This window comes from Nyctereutes procyonoides, unplaced genomic scaffold (genome assembly GCF_905146905.1).
Source record: "Nyctereutes procyonoides isolate TBG_1078 unplaced genomic scaffold, NYPRO_anot_genome, whole genome shotgun sequence".
Classification (NCBI taxonomy): domain Eukaryota; kingdom Metazoa; phylum Chordata; class Mammalia; order Carnivora; family Canidae; genus Nyctereutes; species Nyctereutes procyonoides.
In genome coordinates this window covers 17,484,230-17,499,183 of record NW_026575133.1, presented here as the reverse complement: position 1 = coordinate 17,499,183, position 14,954 = coordinate 17,484,230, and the positions used below count along the sequence as shown (strand labels likewise).

The 14,954-nt window shown below is 42.8% G+C and overlaps 2 protein-coding genes across 2 annotated transcripts in view; one reads left to right on the top strand and one right to left on the bottom strand.

Annotated features, from left to right (window-relative positions):
- Positions 1-5,518, bottom strand: part of TDRD1 (tudor domain containing 1) — a 53,221-nt gene extending 47,703 nt beyond the window's left edge. The window contains exons 1-2 of the mRNA XM_055299889.1: positions 5,344-5,518; positions 2,056-2,248 (exon numbers count right to left, since the gene is read on the bottom strand). Of these exons, the coding sequence (XP_055155864.1) occupies positions 2,056-2,248; positions 5,344-5,518 (368 nt within the window). The remainder of the gene's footprint in view (positions 1-2,055; positions 2,249-5,343) is intronic.
- Positions 5,519-8,282: 2,764 nt separating this feature from the next.
- CCDC186 (coiled-coil domain containing 186) overlaps positions 8,283-14,954 on the top strand; it is a 48,583-nt gene continuing 41,911 nt past the window's right edge. Inside the window, exon 1 of the mRNA XM_055346337.1 lies at positions 8,283-8,495. The gene's annotated coding sequence lies outside the window, so the exon portion shown is untranslated. The remainder of the gene's footprint in view (positions 8,496-14,954) is intronic.

Genomic DNA, 14,954 nt, shown 5'->3' with positions numbered 1-14,954 from the left:
CAATGAAACAGGGCAGCCCTGGTGGCGCAGCGGTTTAGCGCCGCCCGCAACTCGGGGTGTGATCCTGGAGACCTGGGATCGAGTCCCGCGTCAGGCTTCCTGCATGGATCCTGCTTCTCCCTCTGCCTGTGTCTCTGCCTCTCTCTCTCGCTCTCTGACTGAATAAATAAATAAAAATCTTTAAAAAAAAAAAAAAAGAAACTTCTTAAAACCAATGAAACAGAATGAGAACCCAGAAATGGACCCTCAACTCTATGGTCAACTCATCTTCGACAAAACAGGAAAGAATATCCAAAGGAAAAAAGATGGTCTCTTCAACAAACGGTGTTGGAAAAATTGGACAGCCACATGCAGGATGAAACTGCATACACAAAAATAGGCTCAAAATGCATGAAAGACAAATGTGAGATAGGAATCTTCAAAATCCTACAGAACACAGGCAGCAATCTCTGTGACGTGAGCCACAGCAACTTACTAGATACGTCTCCAAAGGCAAGGGAAACAGAGGCAGAAATAAACTAAGTCCAAAAGTTCATTTATCTTTTAAGATAAAAAGCTTTTTGCACAGCAAAAGAAATAATCGAAAAAAACAAGAATGGGAAAAGATATTTGCAAATGCTTTATCAGATATGGGGCTGCTATCCAAGATCTATAAAGAACTTACCAAACCCCACACCTACGGAAGCATTCAGTTTTAAAGCTATGGAGCTCAAAGGTTCAGCAACACGTGAGCTTTAAAATGGGTCATACCCAAATGTAAGCAGAGTCTCATCTTCCTCATTCAGCTATGTTATCTGAGGCAAAACAAACAAACAAAAAAACAAAAAAAAAAAACCCTTCATCTTTCTCGGTTTGAGTTTCTGTAAAATGCGGCCCAATCTTAGTAACTTCCTCATAACACTTAACTGTGATGATTAAATTCAAGAATGTATGTAATCTACTTAGCACAGCAGCTGGTGCTTACTAAGTTCTTAAGAGGCAGCTAGCATTTCAAACTTTACTTTTATGCCATTCCCACAAAGAATCTCCTCCACTCATGTGTAACTACTTTGGCACACTGAAATAATGAGGATTAAAGTATTCCTGAAAAAATAATAATAAAAAATAAAATATTCCTATTTCCTTTATTCGTCCACATAAGTGAGACCTGAGCAGGTGGAGGAACTTGCCAAACCCCACCAGGGCGAGCGCTCTTGCACAGCTGAGCTGAAAAATCCAGGTCCTTTCCCATGCAGTACCTGGAGGACTCAACAAGGGAACTAGAAGCATCCTCTCCTACTCCAGAGGCCAAACAGGGCCAGCATGTTTATAGCAGGAACCCAAATAAAAAAATCCGACTGGCACACAGCAGCAGACACGCTACAAACACTTGCAAAATGAACCAGAGCCGGCTTACCGTATCTAGCTAAAGCCGTGCTGCACCTGCCTTTCCCACAGAAGGTAGGAAGTTAAGGACACTATTAAGTGTTAGTGTTGTCTGCACTGCAGCTCTGAGTTAAAACGCAAGCACTGACCGAATCCACAAACTAGTTTCTTTCAGGGACAAGAGAGCAAAGAGCTCCTCTGTTGGGATGCCAGCGGACGTTCACACTTTGCAAAGTCATGCCTGGAAGTACAAAATATTTTCCAAACCTGCGACAGCCCCCCCCCCCCGCCCCCAGGCCCAGGGGGCTCAGTTCTTTTTCCTTTCGCCCCTCCCCCACCACAACCTCCAGCCCTAGGCCTGCCCTTCCCAGCCCCGGCTCGGCTCCAAGGGCTCCTCCACCCTTCCATCCTGTCTCCCACTTCCAGGCCCCCGGTGCCCGCTCAACGCCCGACCCCAACGCCCGACCCCAACGTCCGGCGCCCAACGTCTGGCGCCCAACGACCGAAGCCCCGCAGCCCTCACGCAGCCCCTTCCACTCCCCGCGCCCCACGCGCCCCACGCGCCTAGGAACCCTGACCTGGTTAGAGGCTGGAGGGCCGCTGGCCCCGAGCCGCCTCCGCAGCCCCGCCGTGGTGGCGCCCGCCCCGGGCCCTGCAGCCTCGCCGGCCGGAGGCGCTCCCCGCGCTCACCTCGCCTCCAATGGCCAGCCCCGCGCCAGCGCTGCGCCTGCGCACTCCGCGCCCACGTGCGCCCTGCGATGCCCTCGCGCGCCCTCCGCGCGCTGCGGCCTCCGCGCCGTGCCCCAGGGCTGCGCGCTCGCCGAGTTCCTCCGCCCAGAGAACGGAGCGTAGAGCTCTCCGGGCTGCTCCCCGGTAGGTGGCCCTGCGGATGCCGGGGCGAGTTTTGAGCGCAAAGACGCAGACTCTCTGCAGTGGTCACTTGGGTTGCATTAACCGCTTAACATCTTACGAGGCTTTCCAGATTGATCTACCTCCGCCTGGAAACTAAGCACAGGTGATCACTTTTCCCCCCTGACTACGGGCACCTGGTTCTATGTTGATGCTGCTCAAATATTTGTAAAACTAACTTTTCTTTCTTTCTTTTTCTTTCTTTCTTTCTTTCTTTTTCTTTCTTTCTCTTTCTTTCTTTCTTTCTTTTCTTTCTTTCTTCCTTCCTTCCTTCATTTCTTTTCTTCCTTTCTTCCTTCTCTTCTCTTCTCTTCTCTTCTCTTCTCTTCTCTTTCCTTTCTTTTCTCCTTCCCTTCCCCTTCCCTTTCTTTTCTTTGGACTAGGAAACTTTCAAAGTCAAGAGAAAAACTTATCACCTAATTTCAACATTGTCAATTCACCAGCATCAGTCTTGCTCGCGTCTGTACCTCAAAACACGTTGTTCCCGTTGTTCGGAAGCAATTTCTGGCCTGCATCTTTTTTTCTTTGTAATAGATTTTTTTTTTTAAGAACAGTATTAGATTCACAGAATAAATTGAGAAGAGGGCGCAGAGTTTCCCCACATTAACCACACCCAGGTTCCTCTGTTATTCATATTTCATTAGTAGGATACATTAACTACGACGAAGGAACCAATATTGATACATTATTACTAAAGTCCAGAGTTTATGTAGATTTCCGGAGGCTTTACCTATTGTTCTCCTGAGCCAGAATTCCATTCAGGATACCACATTATTACATTTAATTGTCATGTCTCCTTAGGCTTTTCTTGGCTATGGCAGTTTTTCAGACTTTCCCTGTTTTGATGATCTTGATAGATTCCAGAAATACTTGTCAGGTATTTTGTAAGATGCCCCACTGTTGGAGTTTGAGGTTTTTCTCATAAGACTGGAGGTAAGGGTTTTGGAAGGAAGGCTATAGAGGTAAAGTGCCATCTGTATAGCACCGTATCAAGTACATGATTCATGACAGTTGATGTTTTCCACCTGTAGGGAGCAAGATGGTGTCCCTCGTGTCAAGTAGTGACATATCAGAAAAGCAACTATGTCCAGATATCACCAAAACTAGTATAGACGGGGAGTACTAAGGACTAATAACCCATAAGGCCTGGAAGAACTAGGAGCTGATAATCACTAGAACCAAAAGAGGCCTGCAAAGCTCAAGACTGATTAAACTGTAAAAAGGAAAAAAAAGTAATAAATACATAAATAAACAAACTGTAAAAAGGGAGGATTTCTGCAGCAAACTGCCAGACTCTGAGCGCTGACCCTTCCTCATCTGACCACATCAAAAGGCAACTGCTGCTAAAGACTGCCTGATTGATCTCCCAACATAATAAAGCTCCTCCACTTTTTAAACATTAAGCAGTAAGTGCCTAGAGCTGGCCCACACCTGACCAAGTCCTCATCTTAACTGTGCTCACAGACTGACTTGCTTTGTTTCATTAACTTCTTACCCTTATTGTATCTTGTTTGTTGCATAACTTTGTATTGTACTTTGTGTAATGTATATGAAGCCAAGTTAAATACATAGTGAAATGTCATTGAGTTTAGAATCCTGAACCTGCTTGCTATTGTACTAACCGTATTTTATGATTGAATAAAGCTGACATTGTGGACACAATGACACAAAGTCACAACACAAAAGACACAACTTTTACACACATCTTTATTTTTTTATTTTTTTAATTTTTTTTTTTTTTACACACACCTTTAAAACATGCTCAAGACACCACCACCTGACTGGTGTTCTTCAGTTTCTAAAATTAGTTGCGTTTTCCCTCCCTTTGCTTATTGTATACTTTGGTAGGAAGTCATTAAACACAGTTTACACCTAAGAAAGAAGTTATGCTCCCCCTCTTTGAGGGCCGGATATTAGAATTATTTCAGATTTGTTTGCATGGGAGATTTGTCTCTTCTCCGTTATATATATGACCATATATACTGTAAATATATTAGTATGAACTGGTGTTTATTTTATGCTTTGGGTTGTAATCCAACACTACCTTATTTTCTTGCTCAAATTTTTCCAACTTTGGCCATTGGGAGCTCTTTTAGTTGGCTCTTGTTATCCTTTGACATATTCCCATCAATGTGGGGTTATTTTTATTTATTTGGGTTTTTTTTAGTCACTTTTACTTTTGGGGACATTGTATCTCTATACATATGTATCTTTCAAAGATCATAACTTTAAAAAACATCATCAAAACTTATTCCAAAAAAAACTTATTCCACCTTTAACAATTTCTTAATATCATTAATATTTAAAATTTCCAGAGTCTCAGATGATTTTTAATAATTGGTATGCTCAAGTCAGGCTCCAAGCAAGATCCTATTTTGTATTCAGTGATGTATTTTATTTTATTTTTTTTCTTTTTAATTTTTATTTATGATAGTCACACACACACACACACAGAGAGAGAGAGAGAGAGAGAGAGAGAGGCAGAGACATACGCAGAGGGAGAAGCAGGCTCCATGCACTGGGAGCCCGACGTGGGATTCGATTCCGGGTCTCCAGGATCGCGCCCTGGGCCAAAGGCAGGTGCCAAACCGCTGCACCACCCAGGGATCCCTCAGTGATGTATTTTAAAAAGAGATTTCCTTTTAATCCCGTTCTTACAATTTATATGTTGAAGTAATGGCAGTTTTTCTTAAATTTTGAGCATATCCCCTGTGGCAAGAATACTTCACAGGTGGTATTGTGTTCCTCCAGTGCTTCACATCAGAAGATACTTAATATCTCATTGTTTCTCTTTGGGGAATTATTAAAATTCATCTAACAGGTTCCAGTGTTGTCAGCCCCATTAATCCATTATAAAGTTTTCCACTGGCTTTTTGTCTAATGATTCTAGACTCTCTGATGATCCTTTTTTTTAAAATCAAAATGATGCATTTATTCAGGGCAAATCTTAATTTTCTTCGTCTTCTTCAGAACAAAGAACTGCAAGAATGCCTAGAAGACCTGAAGTAATGCTGATTTACCGTCACCTTTATTGAAACTTGATTCCTTGAGCCAGAGGAAGGTCCTTACTGTAGTTGATAGTACAAGTGGATCTTTCCATGTACTGTTTCCAGGCATCACTCCCGGACTCCCGACCACCACCAGTGTGCTTTTCTCCTCCAAATGCACCTCCAATCTCAGCCCCACTCGTTGGGATATTGACATTTACAATGCCACAGTCGGATCCTTTCGATCCTAGATCCATTATTTCAAAGGGGTTGCAAATACCTGGTAGTCTATATTCTGTATTTATTATCTGGAATTCTTTTTTTTTTAAAGACTTTTTTTAATTTTTTTTTATTTATGATAGAGAGAGAGAGAGAGAGAGAGAGAGAGAGAGAGAGAGAGAGAAAGGCAGAGACATAGGGAGAAGCAGGCTCCATACACTGGGAGCCCGACGTGGGATTCGATCCCGGGTCTCCAGGATCGCGTCCTGGGCCAAAGGCAGGCACCAAACCGCTGCGCCACCCAGGGTTCCCTGGAATTCTTTAAATAACCTTTCCACATTGACTTTCCGAGTGACATTCAGTTTGTAACAGAAAGTTATGATACTTGATTCTTTTACTTTTCAGACAGTGATGATTCTTTTTTTAAATTTTTATTTATTATTTATGATAGTCAGAGAGAGAGAGGCAGAGACACAGCAGGCAGAGGGAGAAGCAGCAGGCTCCATGCACCGGGAGCCGACGTGGGATTCGATCCCGGGCCTCCAGGATCGCGCCCTGAGCCAAAGGCAGGCGCTAAACCGCTGCGCCACCCAGGGATCCCGACTGTGATGATTCTTTGGCATCCTCCCAAGGTGACCAATGATGTTTTGAAAAATCAATACACATTAATTTTTTTAAAGATTTTATTTATTTATTTATTCCTGAGAGACAGAGAAAGAGAGAGAGAGAGAGAGAGAGAGAGAGAGGCAGAGACACAGGCAGAGGGAGAAGCAGGCTCCATGTAGGGAGCCTGATGTGGGACTTGATTCCAGGACTCCAGGATCACGCCCTGGGCCAAAGGCTGGCGCCAAACCGCTGAGCCACCCAGGGAATCCCAATACACATTAATTTTTGACATAGTAGAGGAGTCTCAATTGCTATTATTTTTTTAATGCTATATTGTCTTTTGGCCGGTGGGCACACTTTTGAATTGGCTCCTGAGTCTTTGACACAACTATTATTTTTCTTCTTTGCTTTCTGCTACAACCAACATGTCTTAGATTTTCTTGCACCTTTCCTGCCCCAGACTAAGAATCTGCCCTTGATTTTACAAGGGGAGTCCAAGTGACTTTTTGTGGGAAAACATACTTAGAAATGATGGAGAAAAGGATGTGCATTATGTTGAATGATATTCCAGGTCTTTTCAGTGGACAGACTTCTAATTTAAAAAAAAGTATGGGACACCTGAGTGGCTCAGCATTTGAGCACTTGCCTTGGGCCCAGGGTAGGATCCCGGATACCCAGGTTTAAGTCCCACATGGGGCTCCCTGCATGGAGCCTGCTTCTCCCTCTGCCTGTGTCTCTGCCTCTCTCTCTCTCTCTCTCTCTCTCTCTGTGTCTCTCATGAATAAATAAATAAAATCTTTAAAAAGAAAAAAAAGGACCATGAGTTCATGCTGATATTTCTAAATTCAAATTTAGGGTTTCAGAATTTTTACTTAACTTGTTTGATTTTGTATTTATATTTCCTTTATCTAATACTGAAAATCTTGGTTCCCAGAACCATAAATACTTATATGCTTATACTAATATATATATATTTTAAAAATAACAATAAGGATGTTATTACTGAAACTATGAGTTGAGAAAAAGGCTTACTCCCCCCCCCTTGGAATAATATATCTCACAGGGAATGTTTGATCAAATTTAAAGTCAAATCATTTCTTCACCGTCAAAAACACTTTTAACTGCAAAGTGTGTTTTACTGCAGTATTTTCATTTAAGGAGGGAGGCGCGATTTCCTGTTGAAAAGGAAAGAGGAACAAAGTTACACAATGTTGAACTTTTCTAGTGATTTTTTTTCTCCCAGCAGTTGGTATCAAAGAAGCTTCACATAACAGGAACAAGCTTTGCTTTACAAACTCTCACGTTGACAACTTGACAGAATTACTATTTTCACTCATGAGTTGTGAGTAGGAAGCCCTAAACCAGAGAACATCACCACTGGACAGCGCAGATTTGCAAAACCCTCACAGACTGAAACCCGATCAGGCAACCGTATGCAATACACTTTTTGTTGGTAATTATTGAGCAGCTCCTGCATGTCAGTCCCCATCCTTTTTTTTTTTTTTTTTAAGATTCTATTTATTTGATCATGAGAGACACACAGAGAGGGAGAGAGGCAGAGACACAGGCAGAGGGAGAAGCAGGCTCCGTGCAGGGATCCCGATGCGGGATTCGACCCCGGGTCTCCAGGATCACACCCAACCAGGCGAGGACACTTCCTGCGCTCAAGGCTCTCACAAGTCTGGTGCCAGAGACGAATGCACGAATAGTTTATTATTAAACAATGGCAGTGGGCGTCAGGCTGTAGACAGGAACGCGGTGTTATGGAAACCCTCAGAAGCTGTCCCAGGGATGAACTGTCAGGCGACCAGGTAAACTGCTCCTGCTGATGCCGCCTAGGTCAGGTGCAAGGTTTGCGCATCGGAGCAAGGAAGTCACAATTTCGAATTCTTTTATTGCTTTATGCCCCTGACTAATACGAGAGGGGTCAAGGGTGAGGTGGGCTTCTAGCCAATGAGAGCGTCCTGGCTTGGGGCGGGAGAGACAGGACAGGACTGGCAGGATCGCCCGCGAGCCAGGTCCGCCCGGGCGTGGATGCCCAGCGCGTCCGAGCGCGGGGCTGGGGACTCCGGGGGCAGGAGGCGGCGCCGCCCTGGCCCCGCCCACCGAAGGTGCGTTGCGTCACACCGCCCGCGACTCGCCGATTGGCTCCTCCGGGGAGCCCCGCCCCCTCAGCTGTAGCGGGGCCGGCTTCGGCGTCGCCGCCATCTTTGTTGATGTGTCAGCTCCGCGGGGGTTTGGGGACGCGGAGACGGAGGGAGCGCGGTGTCGGCCCTGCCCCTGGTCGCTGTTCCCCGCGCCCCGTTGCCCACCTCCTGGTCTACCGGAGCCCACAATGGAGAGATTAGGCGTTCAGCCGGAGCTTCAGCGGCCTCGTTAGGGGCGCGGCCCGGGGCTCGGAGAAGTGGGGTGAGTGCTTCGGCCGCCCGGCGCCGAGAGTCGCGGTGTCTGGGCGGAGGGATGCTCACCGCCCCCGCGGCTCGGCGGGTCCCGGCTCGGCTCGGCTGGGAGGCCGGCGAGCGCTGGGGGGCGCAGTTAGGAGTCCTCCTTCCCTCCCTCCCTCCCTCGCTCCGTCGGGGGCCGCGGCCGGGGAGCCGGGAGGGGAGCGGGGAGGGGGCCGGTGGCCTGGCCCCTCCCGGCGCGAGCGGCCGCCGAGCCGCACCTGCTCGGCCAGATTTCGTGTACTCCATCGCCCGTCTCTCTCTCTCTCTCTCTCTCTCTCTCTCTCTCTCTCTCTCTCTCTCTCTCCCCCCCCCCCCCCAGGTTGACTGTGGGTCTTGTGCTTTAACTGTTGGGGCGACTCTTTCCAAACAACTTCTTCCGTCACTGTGATCTTAAGTAACTTAAAGACGGTTCTTTGGGATTTTTTTGGGGGGTGGGGTGGGGGGAGTCTCCCGAGAAATGAGTGTTCTTGGTTTTTATGTCGCCTTTACTTCCAAGGACATCGAGGGATCCGACGAGCCCTGGCCGGTAAGGACATTTCAAATTCGTGCCTATCAAACTGCGAGCAAGGAGGGGAATGAGAAAGCCTGTGTCTTGCTCGTCCCCCCCCCCCCCCCCCGCAGCAAGCCCGGGTAGAGCGCAGGTGCCGCGAGCGCTTAGCTGTTAGCAATCTAACAACTGCAGCTAACGTTGACTTATACGTCTTGGTTTTTGTTTCGAGTAAAGAAGCCTGGATTTGGATTCGGAGCGCCTGGATTAGAATCTGCCCCCCCTCACCCCCCCTTTGACCTACTCGTTTTGTGACCTTATGGGGGATAGTGGTGTATAGTGCCAGGCGCTTGGCAGTTTCCTCCGTGTGTGTGTGTGTGTGTGTGTGTGTGTGTGATGTGCCTTGATGCTAGAGCGTTTTTTTACTTGTTACCGAATGATGGGCTGGAAGTTTTTTTTTTTTTTTTTGTAAGAAAAGCGTGCCGTAAATCAGTGGAACAGTATTTCAAAAAATGTGCTGGTAATCAAAAAAATCAAAAAATAAAAAATAAAAAAGATTGTGTTGGTACACTAATCGTGGGTGTAGCTTTCCCAACTACAGACTACAACTTTCTATTTGCACAGTTGATCTCGTGGGAAAGATTAAGGTTCAAGAGACGTTGACAGTAAAACTGAGCAATCTCCGTGTGAATAAGGCCTGTTTAGTCTCTGTACTACTACTTTTCAACTTTTATTCATCATTACAAAAATAGAAAAGTGATGATTGGCCTCTTTTTTTTTTTTTCTTCCTTTTCAGTCTTTCAAGTTCAGTGAAGGTGCTGAGTAATTCGCAAATCTTACAAAGAACTAAAATCCTTTTTTACATTGCAGCAGGCAAACATGTACAAACAAGGAAGAATCTACCTGGAAATTTCGTTTTTCCTGGAAATGCATGGATAGTGTTTATGTCGATGTTACTATTCTTGAAACATTGTCAAGTTCAGAATACCAGCATATAAACGTGGAGATTTCTTTAAACAGTGAAAGTTCGAGAGAGTGTCATTGGTGTGTCCCAGTCTTATTGCTAACACGGTATATAGCACAGTAACTACTTTGTAAGCTTTTAGTTCTTTCATCCATAAATGCAAGAGTTTTCCTTTAGTGCTATTCAGTGAGAGCCTAACTGATGGCAGTTGCTTTGTATATTAAGTTTAAAAACATGTTTACAGCTACATGCTGACATCATCAAGTGAAGGTAAAACAGCATACTTTTTTTTACTTAAATTCAATTTGCCAACATACAGTATAATGCTCAGCACTTATCACATGCCCTCCTTAATGCCTGTCACCCAGTTACCATATCTCTCCACCCACCTGCCCTTCTGCAACCCTTTGTTTCCCAGAGTTAGGAGTCTTTGATGGATTGTCTTTCTAATTTTTACCCGCTCAGTTTCCCTCCCTTCCATTATGGTCCCTTTCAGCATTTCTTATATTTCATATATGAGTGAAACCATATGATAATTGTCTTTCTCTGATTGACTTATTTCACTGTGCATTATACCCTCTAGTTCCATCTATGTTGATGCAAACGAAGAGATAATAGGTTGAAGCAGCCTCATATAGAAATTTAGAAAAATCGGGGATCCCTGGGTGGCGCAGCGGTTTGGCGCTTGCCTTTGGCCCAGGGCGCGATCCTGGAGACCCGGGATCGAATCCCACGTCGGGCATCCGGTGCATGGAGCCTGCTTCTCCCTCTGCCTGTGTCTCTGCCTCTCTCTCTCTCTCTCTCTCTCACTCTCTCACTGTGTGCCTATCATAAATAAATAAGAAATTTAAAAAAAAATTAGAAAAATCGTCTTTGCCTTTGAAGAATGACTGGTAATCTGTAGAAGTTTTCCACTAACAATTTTTTTTTTTTATTATTTATTCATGAGAGACACAGAGAGAGGCAGAGAGACATAGGCAGAGGGAGATGCAGGCTCCATGCAGGAAGTCCTGATCCCGGGACTATGGGATCACATGCTGAGCCAAAGACAGAAGCTCAACTGCTGAGCCACCCACTATCCTTCCACTAATAATTTCAGGTTAGAGTGAGAATCCTTGACCTCAAATTCTGTTTGCTTTTTTCTTTCAGTAAAATTTAGGTTTTTCTTTTATCCCTTATTTCCAGCTTTAAATAATAAAACTGAGGGACACTTGAGCGGCTAAGTGGGTTAAAGCATCTGACTTATGCTCAGGTCATGATATCAGGGTCCTGAGATTGAGCCAGCATCTGACTCCCTACTCAGCAGCGAGAGGAGTCTGCTGCTGCCTCTGCCCCTTCCCTCGCTCGCGCACATGTGCGCACCCACTCTCATCTCTCTCTCTCTCTAAAATAAAATCTTAAAAAAGTTAAGCTGATTCTTGAATTTCTCATAAACGTTCACTGGGTTTAGGATATTGCAAATGTTAATATTTAGTGTTTTAGGGCAACACTGGGAGTTATAGATCATTTACATTTACAAATAACCCTCTAATTTATTTTTTTCAGACTTCTTGAACTTTATTTCTTAGCTACTGAGATTTTAAAAATCTATTAGGCTAAGAATTAAACAGAAGGAAAGATATCGGCATAAGGGGCAATAGACACAAAGTCAAAATTAAACCCAACAAAGGAAAGTGTTGATTGGATTGTGAGTGTATTTGTTATTAAGACACATGAACTGATAGGCTGGTATAGGGATGATTATGGAGTAATTACTTAATGAATAATTTTTTTGGTAAACTTTATCATGCCATATTAACTGAACGCAGGCCAAAGGTGGTTTCAAAATTTAAACATTAACCAGAACCTCTTAATAGAAGTGAGATTTACAACTTACCTTTAATTTTTTATTAGTGTTCCTTTTTGAAAAGGGATCTATAGGTCATCTTTTTTTCCCTTTTATTTTCAGATTTGGGAAAAAATTAGCCAAAAATACTTTTTATATTTTCTGAGACTTGTTAAAGTTTGTATAGTGATCTCTCTGTAGATAGCTTAAAAATATCTTCATTAACAGCTTTTTGCTTTTAAACTTATTGGATGGGTCTAAGTTAGTAAAATGATAATATGATACATGGTTTGATACTGTGATAGATGGTGTGGCTCCCTTTTTTCCTGGAATTCTGATGAGCCATAATTGCTCTTTTTCCTGTTATTCTGTCACAGGATTTGGTACTATTTTCAGGGACTCCTGCATCTAATGCCCTGAGTCTGTCTGGGGTTTTGTTGTTTTTTGTTTTTTAAAGACTTTATTTAAGAGAACAAGATAAAGCACAAACAGGAGAGGAAGATAGAATCTCAAGCAGACTCCTCACTGAGTGTGGAGCCTGACTTGGGGCTTGGTCTCAGGGCTCTGAAATCACAACCTGAGCTGAAACCACAAGTCAGACCTTCAACCAACTGCACCACCCAGGTGCCCCGAGTCTGTCTTTTTAACATCTTTTTTTGGTAATGTAGTGCACATAACCATAAAATTTACTCTGAGTCTTTCGTGCAAAGCTAAACAATCCCCCACAGGGATAATTGACCTTGGCTTCACACTCTTTAAACTGTAGAATAAAGGCAACTTTTAAAATTTAGTGATGTTTCACATAAAGGAAGCTCAAGGTATTAAGGTTAAATTTTACCTACGAACTTAATTAGAAAGTGAGTACTGTACAAAATATTTCTCCCTTTTGATAGAATTTAACCTAGAGTTCTTTGAAATAGGTAATTTTTTTTTTAATTTTTATTTATTTATGATAGTCACACAGAGAGAGAGAGAGGGGGGCAGAGACACAGGCAGAGGGAGAAGCAGGCTCCATGCACCGGGAGCCTGACGTGGGATTCGATCCCGGGTCTCCAGGATCGCGCCCTGGGCCAAAGGCAGGCGCCAAACCGCTGCGCCACCCAGGGATCCCTGAAATAGGTAATTTAGGGGCAACTGGATGGCTCAGTGATTGAGCATCTGCTTTTGGCTCAGATCGTGATCCTGTAGTCCTGGGATCGAGTCACATCAGGCTCCTCAGAGGGAGCCTGCTTCTTCTGCCTCTCACTCTGTGTCCCTCGTGAGCAAATAAATAGAATCTTAAAAAAAAAAAAAAAAAAAAAGAGCTAGCTTAGTTTTTAAGTCTTTTTCTTAAATCTGATTTGCATATATTCACTTTCTGTGAACTTCAGTGTCTGATATTTTCATCACATGAAACAAAGTTTTCGTGTTTCTTACACAGGTTCCTTTCTATTCTATTAGTTTATTCTATGTTTAAAACCTTATCCAGAAAGTGTTTCTATTTTAAAGGTAATGTTCATCAAAAATCAGTTACTCAGGATTGTGATCAGATTATGTTGGATTATAGATGCATTTTTGATGTAATATATTCCTTCTGATTTTAATTGTCATCAGAACTGGTCAGACAAATTATTCTTTTGTTCATGTTGCTTTCAAAGTGTATTTAGGGAATATGTGAAAAACTTGTCAATGTACTTTGCCTGCAAAGGACAGGAAGCCATTATATTGAAGAACAGGACCAGTCTCACGGACTCAACTTGCTTATTGGATGTTATTTGAGAAATATACGGGTGGTATTTGAGATTCACATGATATAGTTTGTAATTTAAAAATTTATAGTTTGTTGTAAATAATATTTATGCTGTACAGAGCCAAATTTTTCTATTGGATTTAAAACATTTACGCATATCTTATATAGCTTCTGAGGGAACACTAACAGATGTTAATATTAAAATACTGTGACCACAAAGAGTAAAAAATTTAACATAGAGCTTTTTTTTTTTTTTTTAAACATGGAGCTTTTATATGTATTGGTCCACAATTCCCTGAGGGATGCATGTTTTCTTCACTGCCATGTTCCCAACACCTAGAACACTGCCTGTGCACAATACATGTTTAATACATGTTTGGGGAATGAATTAATAGTTAGGAAATATATTTGTGACTTGGTACTTTTGTATGAGGCTGTTGCCAAATATCTATGAATTGGATTCATTTGTATTTGCAGTTTCTTGAGTAAGTTTTTTATTGTTTGTATATACTGCTAACTACTAAGAGAACAAGTATTAGTACTAAAAGCTGTTAATGTTTTTTTTTTAAAGATAATGTTTTTATTTGTAAGGCTCTTAATATGGAAATAATTTTGTAGAAATGTGAGTTTTTTCATGAAAAAATAAAGGTGGATAACAGTTGGCTTTAAGGCAGATAAATGTTTCTTGACCAGTTGCCTACAGCTGATGAGCTCCAGTAAGAGCGAAACCAATTCTCACTTTACTGAAACAGTATTGAAGTGTGAATTGGTCCTGTAGTACTGTCAGAAACAACTCTGAAAAAAAGTGCTTAAATTGAAAGGAATTTTGTGACTGTTAAGTTTTAAATATAGCATTTTTCCCTAATGAGTAAGAGTTGCTAAAAAGTCAAATAACCTGTGGCTTGTTTTTTTTTTTTAACCTCCAAAAAGGAATAGATGTTGTAATCTATATCATCACTACATCTTCATATGTGAATGTGGATTCCATTTGTAGAAGCACTTATTTAAAACAGTCTTGTAAGCAAGTGTCTAGTTTTATATCCTCTTCCTTTTTTTTTTTTTTTTTTTATCCTCTTCCTTTAAACTACTCTTAGGCTATTGGATCTTCAGTGATTTTGATAACTACCCCCAAAGAAAAAACTTGGACAACAACCAAACTGGCCTACATCTGTATGGCTAACTGGAGGCCTACAAGAGGGCTCAGCTGACTGTTTTGGTTTTTTCCCCCTCTAGTTACCTGGTTAATAGTGCACACAATCAAGCTCATTGTGGTGCCCCTCCTCCCCACCAATTTTTTACACTTAATCTTTGTTGATGGCTTTGTTGCACATGTATACATAGATTTTCCATAATCCATTTCCTTTTCTTTTGTGTCCAATTAGTATTCATTTGAGTTTCAGAAAACTAAGTTTGCAAGCT